The sequence below is a fragment of the Crocodylus porosus genome, unplaced genomic scaffold (genome assembly GCF_001723895.1).
Source record: "Crocodylus porosus isolate Cpor-Errol unplaced genomic scaffold, CroPor_comp1, whole genome shotgun sequence".
Classification (NCBI taxonomy): Eukaryota; Metazoa; Chordata; order Crocodylia; family Crocodylidae; genus Crocodylus; species Crocodylus porosus.
Window position 1 is genome coordinate 4,544,349 of NW_017728934.1, and position 17,162 is coordinate 4,561,510.

Consider the following 17,162-nt stretch of genomic DNA (forward strand, 5'->3'; position numbering starts at 1 on the left):
TTGTGGAGCCCAAAACTGGATGCAGTACTCCAGCTGCGGCCTCACCAAGGCCGAGTACAAGGGGAGAATGACGTCCCGGGATCTGCTCGAGAACCATCTATGGATGCAAGCCAGCGTTTTGCTTGCTTTACTAGCCGCAACATCACACTGGCGGCTCATGTTCATCTTGTGGTCAACTATGACCCCCAAGTCCCTTTCATCTGTAGTGCTAACCAGCGTTGTTTGCAATAGAAGAATTGCTGTATTATCTTTCCAGAATCAAGAAGTGAATGAAAGCTAAGAGCTAGTATTTTCTGCAGGGGTCCTTGAGGCTAGCAAGGGAAGCCTTGAATCTAAGAAGTTTGAGAACCACTGAGCTAGGTGGTTTGGATGGGGTTTGGACTAGTCCAGCAGGGGTTTGGACTAGATGACCTCCAGAGGTCCCTTCCAGCCCTTCTGTTCCATGGTTCTATATGTCCATGCTAGAAAGCTGGAGAAAGTGAATGAGCTACCTCTCCTCTGGATCGCTCATTCACATTCTGTGTGTGGCTAGGAACACCTGAAAGCCCCAAGTGGTGGCTAATTTCTGCCTTCCTAAGAGCAGGAGATAAATCCAACCACAAGTGCAGAGAAGGAGAGAAGCAAGGGACCTCTCACCCTGGGACAACAAAGAGCATGTGCACGTGATCGGTAGCTGACCTGAAAGAGTACGTCAGGGACACAGGCTGCTCACAGAATAACCACACCCTGGAATCTGACCCCCCAGCTTAGTTCCTGGTGGAGACCTAAGGGTTAATTCTCTGTGCGCGGAACAGCCTGACACAGTAGCAGAGCTCTGCTCTCGCAGTGGCAGGGAAGTATAAACAGGCTCCTCCGTTAGTTATACAGCCTGCAGATTCCCATCTGTCCTCTGTCTTGGATTCCTTCTGTCAGACTCTTCTGCAGACTTGTGGCTGCCGGACTGTCACTCTACAGAATGAGAGATGAGAATTGATGCCATGGCAGGATCCTCTCTGTCCAGCTGGCGAACAGTGACTTCTCTTAGTGATGATGACTACGCAGAACACAGCCCATCCCTCTGAAGCCTGGCAATGGACAAATACGGAGTCCAGGGGAATTCCATATTCCTTTCTACCCTGATATTGTCTACCCTTTTGGGCTTTAATTGCAATCACCAGCTGACATAAATCAGAAGCTTTTTCAAGATTGCACTCTGGCACTGGCTGGCCTAATGGGCAAACAGGACTTGACTGTGTAAAGCGTCTACACGTGCACTTTAATGTGCTTTAGCTAATTTAATGTGCATTAAAATATCACAAAAAAAATTCTCTTTAGCTGATGCTTATTAAAAATAGGCTAACGTACATTTTTCTAGTATCTCACAATGGGGGTACTAGATTTAATGCACATTACCTAAAGCAAATTAATTAACTTGTAGATGTGCCCACTGATAAACCTTGAGATTTCAAATAGGAATCCCTGCTTCCTTCTTGTAAGAACTTGGGCCAGTCACCTTCCCACCTCACTTTCCCTGTCTCTAATATTGGGAAGCTGGTACTGACTTCCTGTAAGATGTGTTTTGAGATCTGCTGATGGAAAGCTCTGCAGGTTATTGTTGATGTGTAACCTTAGCAGCAATTTTGAATTTGTTTGTGTAAATGGCTCAGCGTATCTGACTCTCCCAACTTTCCTGCATCTAGGTAGTTAGTTTTCTTTTACAGTGCTGAATCACTGCTCAGGTTTCATGTTAGAATGAGAGTCATGGCTCTCCCAGCTGTGCTGTAACTGGGAGGTTGGGAAAGAGGAATAGGAGGTTTCCCATTCCCATGCAAAGTGAGGCAGATTGGTTGTTCAGCATTTTTTCATGGCGTGTGTTAAGGGGAGGAGGTGTCTGAAACAGAGTCATTGTTTTCTAATGGGACAAATTTTTGCTACCAAAAAGGTCAGCTTAGAGCTGCTGTTGAAGTGTTGGCGCCCTGCCATTGTGAGCACTGGTAGTGTCTCACTGCTGACAGCCACGCTTTCAACCCCTGGGATCATGAGATGGACTAAAACCATGACTTTTTTTAAGACAAAGTTTCTAGTCCCTTTTCTCTCCCCTCTAGTGTTTGAGTCTTTAATGGGGCATTTTTCCATCTTTTCTCCATATCTATAACTACTAAAAACTTACCTTTTCAAAAATAAAAGCTGAGGTTTGGTCATCATCACTAAGTCCAGGAACCTGGGATTTTAAAAAACACCTAATATCGAGCAAGTCACGATAAAACATCAACAGCTGGCAGTGCTGCCAGGAGTTGAGGGGCAGGGAGAGCTCATAAGACTAGGCCACTTGAACTGGGGGAATACTTTTCAAAAGTGCCAGTGACTTAGGATCCTCTGTCTTTGAGAGTCCCTGAGACTTGGGTTCCTATGGGACTAAGTCATTTTTAAAAATGGGGCACAAACTCCATGGAAATCTCACTGTAAAGCTGACCTGCTGGTATGCTGACCTGTGGGTCTGTAATCCCTGAAGGTGCCACATCTGTACTGTAATTGGATCCTTTGTTTGCTCTTCAGTGTCTTATCCCAGTGCATCCATGCCGTGGCGGCCCTGCTCTACCCCTTCACCTGGGCACACACCTACATCCCTGTGGTTCCTGAATGCTTGATCGACACTGTGTGTTGCCCCACTCCCTTCATGGTCGGAGTCCAGATACGCCACCTGCAGCAGATTCAGGATCAGCCTATGGAGGAGGTACTGCCTTGTGCAGCATCGAGAGTTGGCTGTGCTGGCAACTGGCTTTGAAGATAACTGTTTCCCCATTCATGCCCCATAACTGTTCCAGGCCCCTGAGTGAAAGACAGAGATTGTACCAGCTTTCTGGTGTCAGGGGAGAAAGAACAGGGCTACTCATTTGTTGCAGAAAGGAACAGCAATGGGCCAAGTTGTTTCCTAGGGCAGGGGTTGGCAAGCTTATAGATTCATAGATGTTTGGGTCAGAAGGGACCTTAGCAGATCATCGAGTTCAGCTCCCTGCCCTGGGCAGGAAAAAGCCAGGTGCATGTCTAGCCTCCTCTTAAAGACCCCCAAGGTAGGGGAGAGCATCACCTCCCTTGAAAGCCCATTCCAGATTCTGGCAACCTTTCCCGTAAAGAAGTTCTTCCTAATGTTTAACCTAAATCTGCTCACCATCAATCATGTCTAACCTAAATCTGCTCACCAACACTGCTTCTGACCCAGGCAGTACTGCGAGCTGCTGATTTCCCTCCCACCCCACCATTTCTTCCCCTGTCACCTGGGCCCCCACCCACTGTGTAGTGGCTTCCTTTGCAGTGCCCAAGCGCCCTTGCTGTCACCTTACCATGTGTTACTGACCCCTGACCCCAGGGAGGGGCAAAATCAGTATTCATGGTAAACAGCGCCTGCCATGTGGGGCAAGAGAGGGCATGGAGGGGGCTGCAGAGGGAGAGGGGGATCCGTAGCAGGGCCACTGATTTCTCATGGCACCACGGGCTGGATCCAGCTAGCGGGCCAACCCCTGTCCTAAGGTGACTCCCAACCTGCTAGGTAAGGCTAATGGGGTGCTGTATCACTCCCTGTAGATGGGCAGGGACCCTATCATCTTCTGTGGAGCGAAGGGGCATCCCTCCCCCCTGTATTCTGAATCAGCCTGAATCTCCCTCCTCTCGCAGCCTGTGGGGCTTGGTAGCTGTGGTGGGAGCATTTTTGAAAAGCTATCATACATGACATCAGGATCCCAAGCCTAACAGCCTCTTCTCCCTTCTGTGGGGATGGGGGTTGAGGGTGGTTTCTGGGGCAGTCAGTGGGATTGGGGTGGAAACTCCTGACTCACAGGCCTCCCAAGAGGCAGCAGATGGGGGCATCTTCCCTCTGGGCTGGATGTGCTCCTGTAGTGTGGGCTGTTCTGCCTTTCTTCAGCACGCAGGTAGTTTGGAAAGGCGGGGAAGGTAATGGTGGCCAGATCCCTAACAAACCTCCATCTTTGGCCTCAGTGCCTAAGAATTAGGTATCTTGCTCTAGCAAGGTGATTCAAGGAAGCAGGTCTAGGAAAGGTCATCTGAAGAACAATTCACAAGTATCTGCATAGTGAGTGTGGAACCAATAGAAACACTGAGCTTCAGGGCATGTCTGGACCCCTGCCCCTCTCTGGTGTGATTTAGATATGTTAGATGCCTTCAAAAGTACTTGAGCCAAAGACCAGCATCTTCTTGTGAGGGTCAAGTGTAACAGGGCAGTGGCAGTGGCTATGGTGCCCTCCTGTATATAGCTTTGGTTAGACCACTCACCCTGGAAGACCTGTGACAGGTCCTGGTTTCTGCTCCCAGGACTACTCATACATTTTGCAGTAGACCGTTGTTGAACAAAAAGCAAGATCTGTCTCGACCAGGGACTGGAACCTCGTTGCACGGGGGTGGGATGGAAAGTGCCCTCTTTACCCGGTGGCTGCCCTGCTGGTTAGGGCACTGTCTTAGGAGGTGGGAGTTTGAAGCCCCACAGGTAAAGGAAAGCCTAGAGCGCAGCTCACCCACTTCTCAGGGGAGCATCCTAGCCTCTAGTCTGTTATACAGAAGTGGGGAGGTACCATCACCACATTTTGCTGATTTTTGCTGTGTTTTTGAATAACTGTGACCATGGAAACTGCTCTTTGTGCTGGACTCGGCGCTGCTGGTATGTACTAGGCCTGTTCTCTGCTGGATTGGATCCCCTGGGGAGTTAGATGCCTGGCTGCTATCCTGGCACAGACAAAACCCTGCATTTAGGCAGCTTGGGATTCTCGCAGTCAAATACACAGCTGCCAAATGAACGTATGTGCCCAAGGGGTTTGAGGCTGCTGGAATGGGAGTTTCTGATTCATTGTTAGGGGCTTTCATTCTGTGCAAGTCCCTTTTTAGGCACTTGGGCTGCCTTTCCAGATGTGCCTCTGCTGTTTATCAAGCACTTTCCCTTTGCCTTGGTCTTACTCAGCAGTCCCAGCTTGGAGGTGGGCCAAGCAACTTGGGGCACATAGGATTGATTTTTGAACGATGTCTGCATCCAAGTGGCTTTGCTGTACTAACCCTGGATGCTCTCTGTCACTTTTAGGTTCTGCTGGTCAACTTGGTTGAAGGAAAGATCTTGACTTCGGTAGGTGTTCCTCATATCAGAAGCACCGCTCCTGCTGCCCAGCCCCGGGTGCCTGCAGCGTACTTGTTTTCCTCTCAGGCTGTTACATGGCTTTTAAAAAAAATGTTCTTAAGGCCCTGTAGACGCCCGAATACTGGCTGGTCAGGGAATAACACACAGCTCTGCCCCACCTGACAGTGATTATTTGCATTTTGCAGGCTTAAGGGAGAGGCCTCTTCCCTGAATTCTTACTAATCAACTGCCCAGGCTCAGGGGGGCTGGACCTGATTATCTGTAAGGTCCCTTCCAGCCTCTACTGACTATGAAATGATGAAATGTAACGGTAGTTTTCTGTGTTAAAGACACACAGGGCACTGCCCTCCGGGGAGAGAACAATGGATGTGTATTGCAGATTGATTTCTCAGGTGTGGTTGCATTGGTAGGAATAGCAAGGGGGAGGTGGTATCAGAAAGAGAGGTACCACATTCTCTGGGGAAGGTCTCTCTCCATGACCTTTTGGAATGAAAATGAATAGGCGATGGCATCTAATGATGATTAATAACTACCACAGAGACGGTGGTGATCCTGGCCCTGGATCTGTGGTAGAGTGTATTTCAGAGGGTTTGGGAAGGAGATGGTTTTAATTCCCAGGATGGTTTAGTCTTGAAGACAAACTCAGAAGTAAGACTCCTATCTCTGTGGTGCTTCTGTTCCCGCTGCCCTTAGAGACTAATGGTCCCAGGTTGCCCCACTTTGCAGTAGCTGGGTAACTTAACAACACTCTTGTTTCAGGTTGGGGATGAAGAGGAGGTGTTGCCTGCTAAGCTGCAGAGTGAGATGCTGACATCTTTGGATAGACACAACAGCAACAACAACGTACAGAGTAAGCAGAGGAGTCTTGTGTCTTGAGTTCACACAGAGCGACTGTTGGGGCTCCGGGCAAAGCACTTTTCCTGGGCACCTGCAGTTTGCACTGCCTCCTAGCTGCAGTTCTCTAAGGCTATGTGTACTTCAGTCCCAAGCACCCTTTAAGAGCAAGCTGCTGATTTGGAGAGCACAGCTAAGTACCCAGACTAGATCAGCCAAGACCCTGAAACAACATGCCTAGACCCAAGCAGGGGCAACTCGGGCCTCGTCCTTCCCAAGGGGGAGGATTAAGCTCCCTACAGCTTGATGTGTGGGTGGATTTTCTGCGGCCTCCGTTGCTACAGCTCCACTGAAGGTCATTGGAGGTAGAGCTGTGGCAGCTTGCACCAAGTGAGCATTTGCCTCAGATGCCATTACACTGATACTGTAAAAGACAGGTCTGAATTACCACGGATCCCAAGACACTTCTCTGTATGTCTGTGGTTCTTCTCCATCTGCTCGCTCCACGAGCTTGCTGTTGCTCACCGTGATGCCCCCTGGAGGTGGGTGCGTTCCCTTCGGGAGCGTTGTCTTTTTGCAGATGGCGGGATGCTTGCTGTGTTCTTTGAGTAATTGTCCGCATAGCCGTTCTCATGGGTGTTGCGCCCTGGAGCCTTGACGGGAGAACTTGCGTCATGGCAGTATCCAAAACAAGCGCTCCAGCTGAGGCCAAGGCAGACTTCCTGCTCCTGAGTTCCTCTCAACTATCCAGCCAAGTTGCAGCTTCTTCCATCAGTCTGCTTTGTGGCCTACAACTTATTCAAAGCTCTGCACAGCTTCTGTCTCATTGCCTTTTCTTATAACTTTTTTAGTTGACTTGGTAACTCTTTTCCTTGTCCTTCCCCAAGTGCTTTGGGAGCAAAGGCAGAAGACCTCAAGTTTGAGTTGGGGCTGGTGCCCTTGTCGTCTTCATCCTCTGTTGATCTTCATTTAGCTGCACCATGTGAAGCAACCATTTTACAGACCTGCTTTTTGCTTTAGTTCAGTTTAATTTAGTTCTCTCTTACCTGTCATTTTGACATGTGAGAGTCTCAGTCACTCTGTTGCAGGACAAAAAAGCCTGTTTCCCCTTTGGTGTTGGTGTTGCCAATGCCTCCGTGTTTCATCACTGCCCTTTCTGTGAAGGGGTGACTTCTGTTTCAGACAGCTTTACGTACTGTTTAAATTACTCGGGCGATTTTTACATCCTCAAGAGATGTGATACATGCAGAGCCTTCAAATCCAGAACCAGGAAGGAAAGGAAGAGGCAGGGGAGGGAAAGGAAATCTTCTTAGACAAGGCCATGGGTCTGGCCTCCAAAAGTTCCAGTCTTCATGAATGACTGGTGATAATGGGTGAAATGGAAACAGTGCAGCCTTACTGTCCAATCCCAAGCTCAGCATGCAGGGCTGGGTGATGATATAATAAGAAACCCCAGCAACTCATAAGTTAGTTTATTCTGCATGGTTTAAGTCTGGGTTGTAAAGCTTTTTTGGCCCCCACAGGCCAAATCCACACCAGGTAGTTTCCTACAAACCAGACTATCAGTGAGCGGTGGTAGCAACGCTGATCCTCGTGGCTGCCGGAGCTGCAGTTTTGGTGTGACTCCAGAGCCCAAGGAGTCAATGCCATTGGCACTTGTCCTCCTTTTTCCCTTGCTGCCCATCTCAGTCACCAGGGGTAACTTCTACCCTCTGCTGAAATCAGGGTGTGTAGGGGAAGGTGAGTGGCATTAACTGGAGTTGTGCTGAAAGAGCAGCTCCAGGGATTAACACTGCAGTCCTTGTGGCTCCGGCAGCAATGGTAGCAAGCTCTGTGGGCCATAACTGGCTTGCAGAGGTGGACGGTTTTGCCCACAAGAAGCCCCAGGGGACCAGATCTGGCCCATGGGCTAGTTTTGATAGATCTGTGAGGGGCCAGGGGTCATTTTTTTGCAAAAATAAGTATATAATAGTACTAAAGCAACTGAGAGAGACTACATGTGGGATTTATATATTGAGTCACTTCAGAGTAATACTCCACTGTGAAAAATCACCCAGGCCTTCTTGCTCTGAACAAATTCAGAGACAAATATTTTGCTTCATAATTGTTACCGTCAGAAGGGACTGCAAAGACAAGGAGAGAAATAATCCATCACTAGAGAGGGCAGCCAAAGGTCCAGAAGATGTAGGATTTTTTTGGCTTTGTAAAGCAGAGGAGCCAGTGACCCTGAAAATCTGTGAAATATAGATCTAGGAAAACCTCCTGACACCTAGACATCCTTCTGCCACTATAGATTATGTCTGGTTCATTAGCACAGTTATCTGCCCAGAGCTGTCCGTGCAGGGCAGTGCCATATGCCAGTGGCTGTTATAGCTCTTTACTGATTTAATCTCTAAAAATTGGGTGTTGATGTCTGAGGGTGATGACAATTGCTTCTGACACAAGCACAGTTTGTGAATTAGATCAGTGTAAGATGAGATCATCCTTCCAGCCTCTCTGTCAGCTAGTGCATGCGTGGTTTGAAAGTTATAGGCACATTTTTATTAGGTTGTATGCAGTGCGTTAAGGTCTGTGGACACAAGGTGTTACAAGAAAAGCAAAGCATGGCTGTTCCAGGTACCTGTCCATTGCACATAGAGCTGCTGCTACTGTAATGACTGAGCATTTAAATCCCAGGCTGGGTCTGAGCAGCAGTTCAGTTCAACTACTTATTCAACTACAATTCAGGCTACTAAGCAAATGGCATCTCCAGGGCTTTCTCCCATTTTTCTTCCGCACTTGGGAACGGGGACCCATACAAGTTGGCATAGGTCAGGTGTTACTGCTGCATTTAAACTGAAGAATGTCGATTGATTTCTCAAGGCAACTCCTTTCAGGGTCAAACAGAGGGTGAGAGGGATGGTCTAGTAGGCTGTACACTAACTGAGGCTTGGGTTCGATTCCCTGATCTGCCACAGAATCAATGTGCCTTTGGACAAGTCACGTAGCCTCTAGCTATAAGTCTCTGTTTCCTGTCTGAAAAATGGGGATAATAGCAGTGCCCTCTTTCCAGGGATAAGTACATTAAACATGGTAATATGCTGAGGTCATGGGCACCATGTAAAAACTTCATAGACAGTGGCTCCTGTTTCCCAGCCGTTCATGTTTCTCTTTTTCCTTCCAGCCTCTGAACAAGTGAACGCCCAGGTTTCGGAGTGTTTTGTGCACTTCTTTGTCCGAACTGTTGGCCACTATGCATCGTACATCAAATGGAGCAAGAGCGGGCAGGGCAACCTGCAGGAGCGAGCGTTCTGCAAAGCCATCACCTCCAAGTCCTGCCGCAAGTTTGTGAAAAAATTTGTGAAGACGCAGATGTTTTCCTTGTTTATCCAGGAAGCAGAAAGGAGCAGAGCAACCCAAGAAGGTAGACTGTACCATCTCCTCCCCTTGCCCTGCTCACAGCTAATGCCTGGCAATCTGGCAACTGCAGTGCCAGCACTGGGGGTTAGTGGTGCCTGAAATAATGACAGTGTTTTCAGAAGAGTTGGGTAATTATCACATTGGTGGATGTGCAGAAACCGTCCTTTGGATTGCTTGGATTAGAGCAGGGAGGGTTCATTTACCTATCTGGTCGTGCAGGTGAGAAATAATTGGTTTTGTGTGGCTGCCTCTGAAAGCATAGCCAAGGAGAAAAGGATAAAATTGCTATGAGAGAGGACGGTTTAGATCGGTGTTTGGACAAGGCTAAACCTCTCTCAGACATCACAGCTGTTATGCACCAACTGAAGTGGTCACCTGTGTTGGATGCAGAGCTACTGCCTCTCTCCCCACAGCAACCCTTGGTGGAGATGGGAATTGAAGATTTCAGAATATCTTTCTTCTTTCTTGCAGTATATTCTCCTCCCCCAGGCCAGTATCTGAAACTAATACAGCACAGCTTAGATGAGAGCTTGCTGGGCTGGAGCTGGAGGGACCTGGATGCTATTCCAGGCTCTGCCCACTGCCCTGTAACTTTGGACAAGTTGTCTATGCCTCATCTTCTCCATCTGTAAAGTGGGGATAATGATACTGGCCTTTCTCAGGTCTGCTGATGAAAAGAGCTTCATAGGAGCCAGATCATGTTGTTGTCATTTCCAGGGAGACCTTTACTAACTTGTCACAGGCAGCCAGCTATCTGGAGCTGTTGTGTGTTCCCCCTTCAAGCCGTTACCTCTTTCAGGTGAAATCAGGCAGTTTTCCCAAATGAGACCAGGTCTTACAGTTCCTGTCCCAGATTCTCCCTTTGATCAACTCAGTATGCCTTAGATTCAAGCCTGCAGTTGTGTTCTGCCCAGGAGTAAAGACACCAGACTTTCTTTTATTTTGAACCAAGGCATTTAGGTGCAGACAGATCTTAAGACAATAAACAGCCAACACATGTTTGTGTGTCTTTTCTCCAGCTTCCCTGGCCTGTCTCTGCCTTCTGCCTGAATCTTCCCACTAGGAACCACTCTCACACACCCTTGCCCCTCCAGTGGGTTCTGTAAACCACTCAGTATCCCCTTGATCTCTGAGCTCCCCGCACTGGCGGAAGAACTGCTAACTTCCATTCGCACCTGTCTTGAACACTCCTCCCCACTCCCCCCCGCCCCAATGTTTAGAGATTGCTAATCTAAAGCCTTGCCTTGACTTCCTGGTGGTCTTTCCTGTGCCCCCTGGTATGTTAGTCAAACAGGAAAATCTAATAACCCCGCATAACTGCATAGCAAGTTTACCTCCCTGAGCAGTAGGGGTGCACCGATAGAGAGTCTGGGGGCCGACACTGATAGCCAATTTTTAAGGAGGCATATCGGCCAATACTGATCTGATTTCTGATACAGCTGCATGTAGCTGGTAAGTCTGTTGCGGTGGAAGGAGGAGGGGAGGAACGTGGGGAGGGCGGGGAGCAGATCAAGGCCTCTGCACTGAGGGAGGGAGTGGGGCTGGGGCAGCAGGGGAGAGCGTGAGCCTCCTGGATCTGGGCAGCGTCGGCTGCAGCTGCGGGCTGGGACCGGGGCTGCACCAAGCTCTTCCTGGTGGGGGTTGGGCTGGCTGGGCTGCACTCAGGGCAGGTAGCAGCAGTGCTGGGAAGGGGGCTATGGGGAGGGGCTGCAGGTACCCCACATTTTGCTGTAGCCTAACCTGAAACCCCGCTCCTAGCGCTGTTGCCGCCTGCCCTGAGCACAGCCCTGGCCCAACCCTCCCCCCATGCACCAGGAAGAGCCTGGATCAGCCCCAGCCTGCAGCTGCAGCCCCCCCCCCATGCCCCCACAGGGTGTGTGCAGCAGCAGGAGACCCCCGGATGATCCCTCACCCCCCACCACTCCGGATGAGCCCCGGCTCCGGCCCATGTCCTACCCCGCCCTGGCTGGGCAGTGCTACCCCAGCCCCCGCCCCACTCCCTCCCTCACCGCAGGGACCTTGATGTGTGTGTGTGTGTGTGTGTGTGTGTGTCCATGCCTTCCCTCTCCTTCCACCACAACATACTTACCAGCTGCACACACCTCTCCAAGCTGTCAGTCTGCGCTCCTCACTGCCTGCATGCTGTGCTGAGGCTGTGTGCATGCATGGGTCATTTATTGGCCAAATTATCAGCCACATTAGGCCAATTTCTGATGCAGTCAATTTTCTTTATATTGGTGCTGATCTGATATTGGAGTGATATATAGGTGCTCCTCTACTGAGCAGGCCACACATGGTATATCCATAATTTTTAGATAACCTAAACTGATTACATGGTGGCTTCCCCTCTGGCGCACAGCTTGCCAGTTAATCAAGGTGAGATTCAGTCCCTCTCCTGCAAACTTGTTACGTATCAGTGCTTTCATGTACTTTTCCAAGCTGCTGCTCTTACCTTATTATACTGGAAAGATAGAAAAGATCTCTAATCCATTAAGGCAGGTGTCTTATTGGGATGCCTCAATATCGGTGCCTGTCTTATATATGCCTGGATGGGACAACAGATCAGAATAGTGAAAGCTGAGCTAATTTATGGATTCACAGATGTTAGGGTCAGAAAGGAACCTCAGCAGATCATCGAGTCTGACCCCCTGCCTAGGCAGCAAAGAGTGCTGGGGTCAGATGGGAAGTTTCAAGATTCATCAGAAAAGAGAGAGCAGTGGAAGCATTCAGCACACTAAGAGAAGGTGTAAAGGGGTGTGGAGGTGGGGTAAGAGTCAACCAACATATTCCTACTCAGAACAAACTTCCCAGTGGTACAGCTGGTTGGTAATAGGGCATGCTTTTGTATGTGGTACCTGGAAAGCTTAGGCTGTCTACACTGCTCCAGGCAGGATTATTGCAGGGGCAGTAGGCATGCCTGCACCAAGTTTAACCTGGCTGGCTTGGATACTAACAGCAGTGAAACTTTGGCAGCACAGGCACCTGTACAGCCTGTCTCCCTGGATCCCCACACCCTTGTACAGCCCGCGCTAAAGTCCGTGCTGCTGCGGCTGCTCTGCTGTTCGAACCTGACCCGGTAAAGCTACTTCATGTTATTCCTCTGTGTGCTGCAATTACGCGCCCCGTTGCAGCACAGACTTACCTGAGAGCCACATGCCAGTAAATGGTGAATGACCCTGGAGTAGGAGATGGGCTGGCTGTAACATAACATCTCTCTATGATCTTCGGAGCCTGGGATTTTTCTCCTCTTGGTCACATTCAGCTCACCCTTGAGTTCTCCAGTAGCTGGTGCGGTGTTTTAGTTCTCCTGCTGGCAATGTGCACCCCAAATACTGCAAAATATTCCTAGACCAGAAGAGCCTGGGCCTGCACCCTGGCTGTCAAGGAGAGTTTTGCCCGTTTCTTCAATGGGAACAGGATCAGGCCTGTAATCTTATCACAGGTTTGAGCAAAGCAAATGTGCCTATTCCAGTGGAAATCATCTGTGAGGGGCCACATCTGAAAAGCAGTTAGGACCCAGGAGTCCATGCTCCTCTCGTTTTCCTGAGATAAAATCTGCTTCTCCGACTTGCTTCATATTTTACCGAAAAAAAATCTGAGCCACAGACCCCAGGAACACTTGGAGGAATGTAGTGAGTGTAAGTTAAAGTCAGGTTACCCCAGAATGCATCTTTTTGTTGAATCTTAACCAGGGAGAGGCTACCGTGTGGCCATAATGTATGTAGCTATTCAGGATGCTCCTAATTCTTACAATTTCATGCTCTTTGCTGGTCCTTAGAAGTGAAGGGCATGTGGGTAAGAAATACAGAATTTAGTTGCTATAACCAGAGATGAGTCTGTAGATTAACAGCTTGCAACCAGTCTGAGTTTCCAGCAGGCCAGCTGGATGGTGAGTTTTGTTCTCCAGCCATCATGTGTCAACTGACATGATTTTAGTTTTGCATAATCTCAAGTCAGCTTCACGTCCCCATAATGTGGGACAGTTTGTTTCAGCTCCAGTTTACCCCCAGGTGCACAGCAGCAGGTTTTGTTACTGCTTAGTGTAAATGAAGATCAAATGCTGCCGATAGCGCACTTCCTGATGTAGGCTGAGAGGAGTTTGTGGTTTATGTCCTCATTTACTGGAAACACTGGATTCTGTTCCTGTAGTTAAATAGGTCCCCCAGCCCCTTGGCTGAGAAATTAATCTCTGTATCTCCATCTCCTTGGCATCTAAGTCCCACCATCATTGATATGGTAAAACTGCCCTGGCTCCTTATATTCCTTGCCCTGATCTCAGTCTACTCCAGTCCATCTTCGGGTTCTGCGCCTTGAGCTCTGGTTGATTGTTTCATTTCTTTGGCTAACTTCTGCTTGCACAGCACACAGCACATTAAATACAGCAGAAGCCAGCCTATGACCTGAGTTATTGGGAAACCGGAAAGTGGCACGACTGATCCAGCTTTTTCTTGTCCACAGGGTGCTACTTCCAGCAAAAAATAGCTGAATATCAAGAACAAAAGAAACGGAGAAATTCCTGAACTACTGCTCTTAAAGAGAGGAGCCTGGCTGGGCAGATTGCTGCCTGTAGCTGTACTCTATTTGGACTGAGCAAACGGCTCTTTCAAAGGCAGAGAGGCTTGTGGACTTCGCTGGCTGTGGGCATCTCTACCCTCCTCCACCTATCTGTGAATAACGAGAAGCCTAGTCAGCACAGGAGCCCGATTCCTCCTCTGTCTCTTCTTTTTCAGGGCATGATTGCATTAGAAGGCTCTTTTCTATGCAGCTAACAAACAGGCCTGGGATTGCTTTTGCAGTCCAACTAACCTGCAACATCTGAACAAGTAGCAACCCAGGTCCTGTAACAAGTGCCTATTGCTGTCGATGCTGAAGAGAAGCATGGACTTTATGTGAAAGCTGAGTGAAACCGAGGTGAGAGTGTGGGCTTGCTCTGAAATGCCCAAGGATGTAGAATAATTGTTGCAATAGAATGTATTGATAGAAAATATTTTAATTAAAACAATCTTTTTCAGCCGAGCAGTGTCCTGCAGAGTATGGATTTCTGAAGTGGTTGTGCTTGTGTTTTTATGGACACATTTCTTTTTTTAGAACCTGAAAGAGCTAGAAGTAGCTCACCTGGTTTTGGTGCAGTTTTGTTTCAGTCACCTTTGCTTGGGTGTTCAAAACAGCATCCTAAAGCAGACTGAGGGAGCAGAACAGGGATTTAAAATAGATAGGCTTTTTTGCACTAGGGTCCATTTCCAGATGCTGTGGGGGACGTGTGCTGCAGCAAAGGAAATGAGAAATTTTGCAGTTGGAGTTTGGAGGAAGTGTTCAGATCTAGCAGTGTCTGTTTCTGAACAGCTCTATGGGGGTTTTTTTGTGCCTGTTTTGGAAGATGAGTTTTAAAAGCCTTTGTAGTTAACACTAGTGAATCCCACGAAAGATGATGTTTGCAACAGATTTACCAGCAGGTGCTGGCCTTCTCTATGCCCTAGTAGTGCATTCTTCTAGAGTACATAGTCTGAATGTGGGATGGAGTGGGCAGTAAATGCTACCTCTTGGTCCCAAATGGAGGACTTAACAGGATGTGGTCAGGTATTCAGTCCTGTGAGAGCAGCAACGGTTGTACTGGAAGAGCAGGCTGCACCGTTTTGAAAAGTTGCTGAAAGCTTACACACTGATGCATGAAGTCATTGCTACATTTACGTTCTAGAGATGTCCAAGATATATTCTTGAAACATTGCTGAAGCTATGATTCGTTATTACTAGGTAGCACCTAGTAGTCCCATCACAGACCAGGACACCAATGCAAAAGAAAATGCCCATCCCTGCCCCAAAAATGTAAATGTAAGCGATTTGGCCTGTGAACACTGCTGGGGTAAGAACATAAGGACTGGAAGGAAACTATTCCATTCTTAAGTCCAGTCCCCTGTTATCACCGGCACTGTAATATTATTGAGTTTCATCTTAAAATCATTTGAGCTTTCTTGCACTTCCTACTCCCATAGGAAATTTGTGCCAGAAGCCGAATCCTTGGTAACTTTTCTCTGATTTCTAGTCTAAATGCCTTTTTGCCTAATTCCCATTCAGTTGGATGTAGAAGAAATTTATCCTGGATCTATGTAAGTTGTAAATCCTAGATGCAAACTACAGGGGAAGGGCAGCGTGTTGTAAGTGTGTGAACCTATAAACAACAAAAAAATAAAGCTTTCTAATAGACTTCACACCACCAGATTTCAATTCTGAGAAAATTCAGTGGAAAAATACATTTTTGTTAGGGATGTATTCGGTAGCCGTGTTGGCCTGAGACAAAAAAATGCAAAACTCCAGAACTTTTGTTTCAGAGATGATACCTTTTATTAGACCAACTAAGAAATTGCAAAAAAATGTATCTTTTTCTGCAAGTTTTGGGCAGACATGCCTGTCCCCAGGCTCATGGAAAATTCAAGATGGTAAAAAATCCCCATAGGTGGAAAATAAACTTCATTTTTGTACAGAGGATGCTGAGTTGGGCCTTAAACTTCATTGCTGAGCAAGAAAAGATTTCTACACCTCCCTGCTTCTCTGCCATCTGACACCACCAGGGAAGGAAATCCTGCCTTACCTGCACATCAGAGAGCACCTCACAAAGACACTCTCCTGGACCCAGAGGAACAGACTTCCACCTTCAGCTTCCTCTGTGCAAAAATGAAGTTTATTTTCTACTGATGGGGACCTTTTACCATTTTCCCTGAGCCTGAGGAAGGGCGTGTGTGCCTGAAAGCTTGCAGAAAAAGGTAATTTTTTGGCGACTTCTTAGTTGGTCTAATAAAGGTATCATCTTTGAACTAAGAGTTCTAGAGTTTTGCATTACATTTTTGTTCAAAATTGGACCACAGAATTTTCCCTTTCAGGCAAACCCACAACAAAAAAAGTGCCTTTCAAAAGGGCCATCACTTGCTGTTTTCAGCCACTTCCATAAGCTGTCAAAGGCCATTCTTCACCTGTTGGGGAAAGCCATAAAGGCAATGAGGAACAACCAATCAGTCTTGATTACAGCAAGCACGAACATTTTGTTATCTGGTTTGCTGTTGACAGAGGAAAAATGTCTGAAACTAGCTTTCATTTCTTAAAGGACTTTCTTTTTTTTTTTAAATTCAAATGAGCATTTACCATGGAAGTAGCTCAGAGTCTGTGGTTTACAGCTTGTCATTGCATTTTTTTTAATACATTTAAAACCCCTTTCCATCTCAGTTACCCTCTGTCACCCACGCACAGGAAATTTCCTCATCATTTTTGTGGCTTGTGAGGGAAAGCTAGCTCAGTGAGGTACAGGTTACATGTTGTTTTCAAGAGAGTTTTGTACTCCGGTGCTCCAGGAAGTTCAGTAGACTCTTGCTGTGACGGCCTCTCTAGTAGCTCGTTAATACAGAAACGGGGAAGTTTTTGAGTTGAATGTGCAACTTGATGTCTCTTTGGACACATGAAATATAATGCCCATGCTCATCCCAGTCACTTTTTAATTTAATTGTATGGTCTTATGTCCATACATATATCTAAGATAACCTGTAGCATAAATAAGACTGTATCATACTGTATAAGTGCAAGGGGGTAGAATTTATTTATTCCATTATTTATTACAGGCATTTATATATTACCATAGCAACTGGGTGTGCTTTACATGGCACAGATTACAGGAGAAACATTTCTAAAGAGCAGGGAGCAAACATTCCACACGCTACCACCTGGGATGGGTAAAGTGTTATCAGGACAGAGATTAAAAAAATCTTCCTAGTATGCTAAATGAAAGGCTTGGGGTAAAATGCATCATCTTATAACATTCCCTGAGCAT

General features: G+C 47.5%; 1 protein-coding gene across 1 annotated transcript in view; it reads left to right on the top strand.

Annotated features, from left to right (window-relative positions):
* Positions 1-14,362, top strand: part of DENND2D (DENN domain containing 2D) — a 43,506-nt gene extending 29,144 nt beyond the window's left edge. The window contains exons 8-12 of the mRNA XM_019546363.1: positions 2,536-2,713; positions 5,063-5,104; positions 5,876-5,966; positions 9,114-9,353; positions 13,808-14,362. Of these exons, the coding sequence (XP_019401908.1) occupies positions 2,536-2,713; positions 5,063-5,104; positions 5,876-5,966; positions 9,114-9,353; positions 13,808-13,869 (613 nt within the window). The 3' untranslated portion in view covers positions 13,870-14,362. The remainder of the gene's footprint in view (positions 1-2,535; positions 2,714-5,062; positions 5,105-5,875; positions 5,967-9,113; positions 9,354-13,807) is intronic.
* Positions 14,363-17,162: the final 2,800 nt, after the last annotated feature.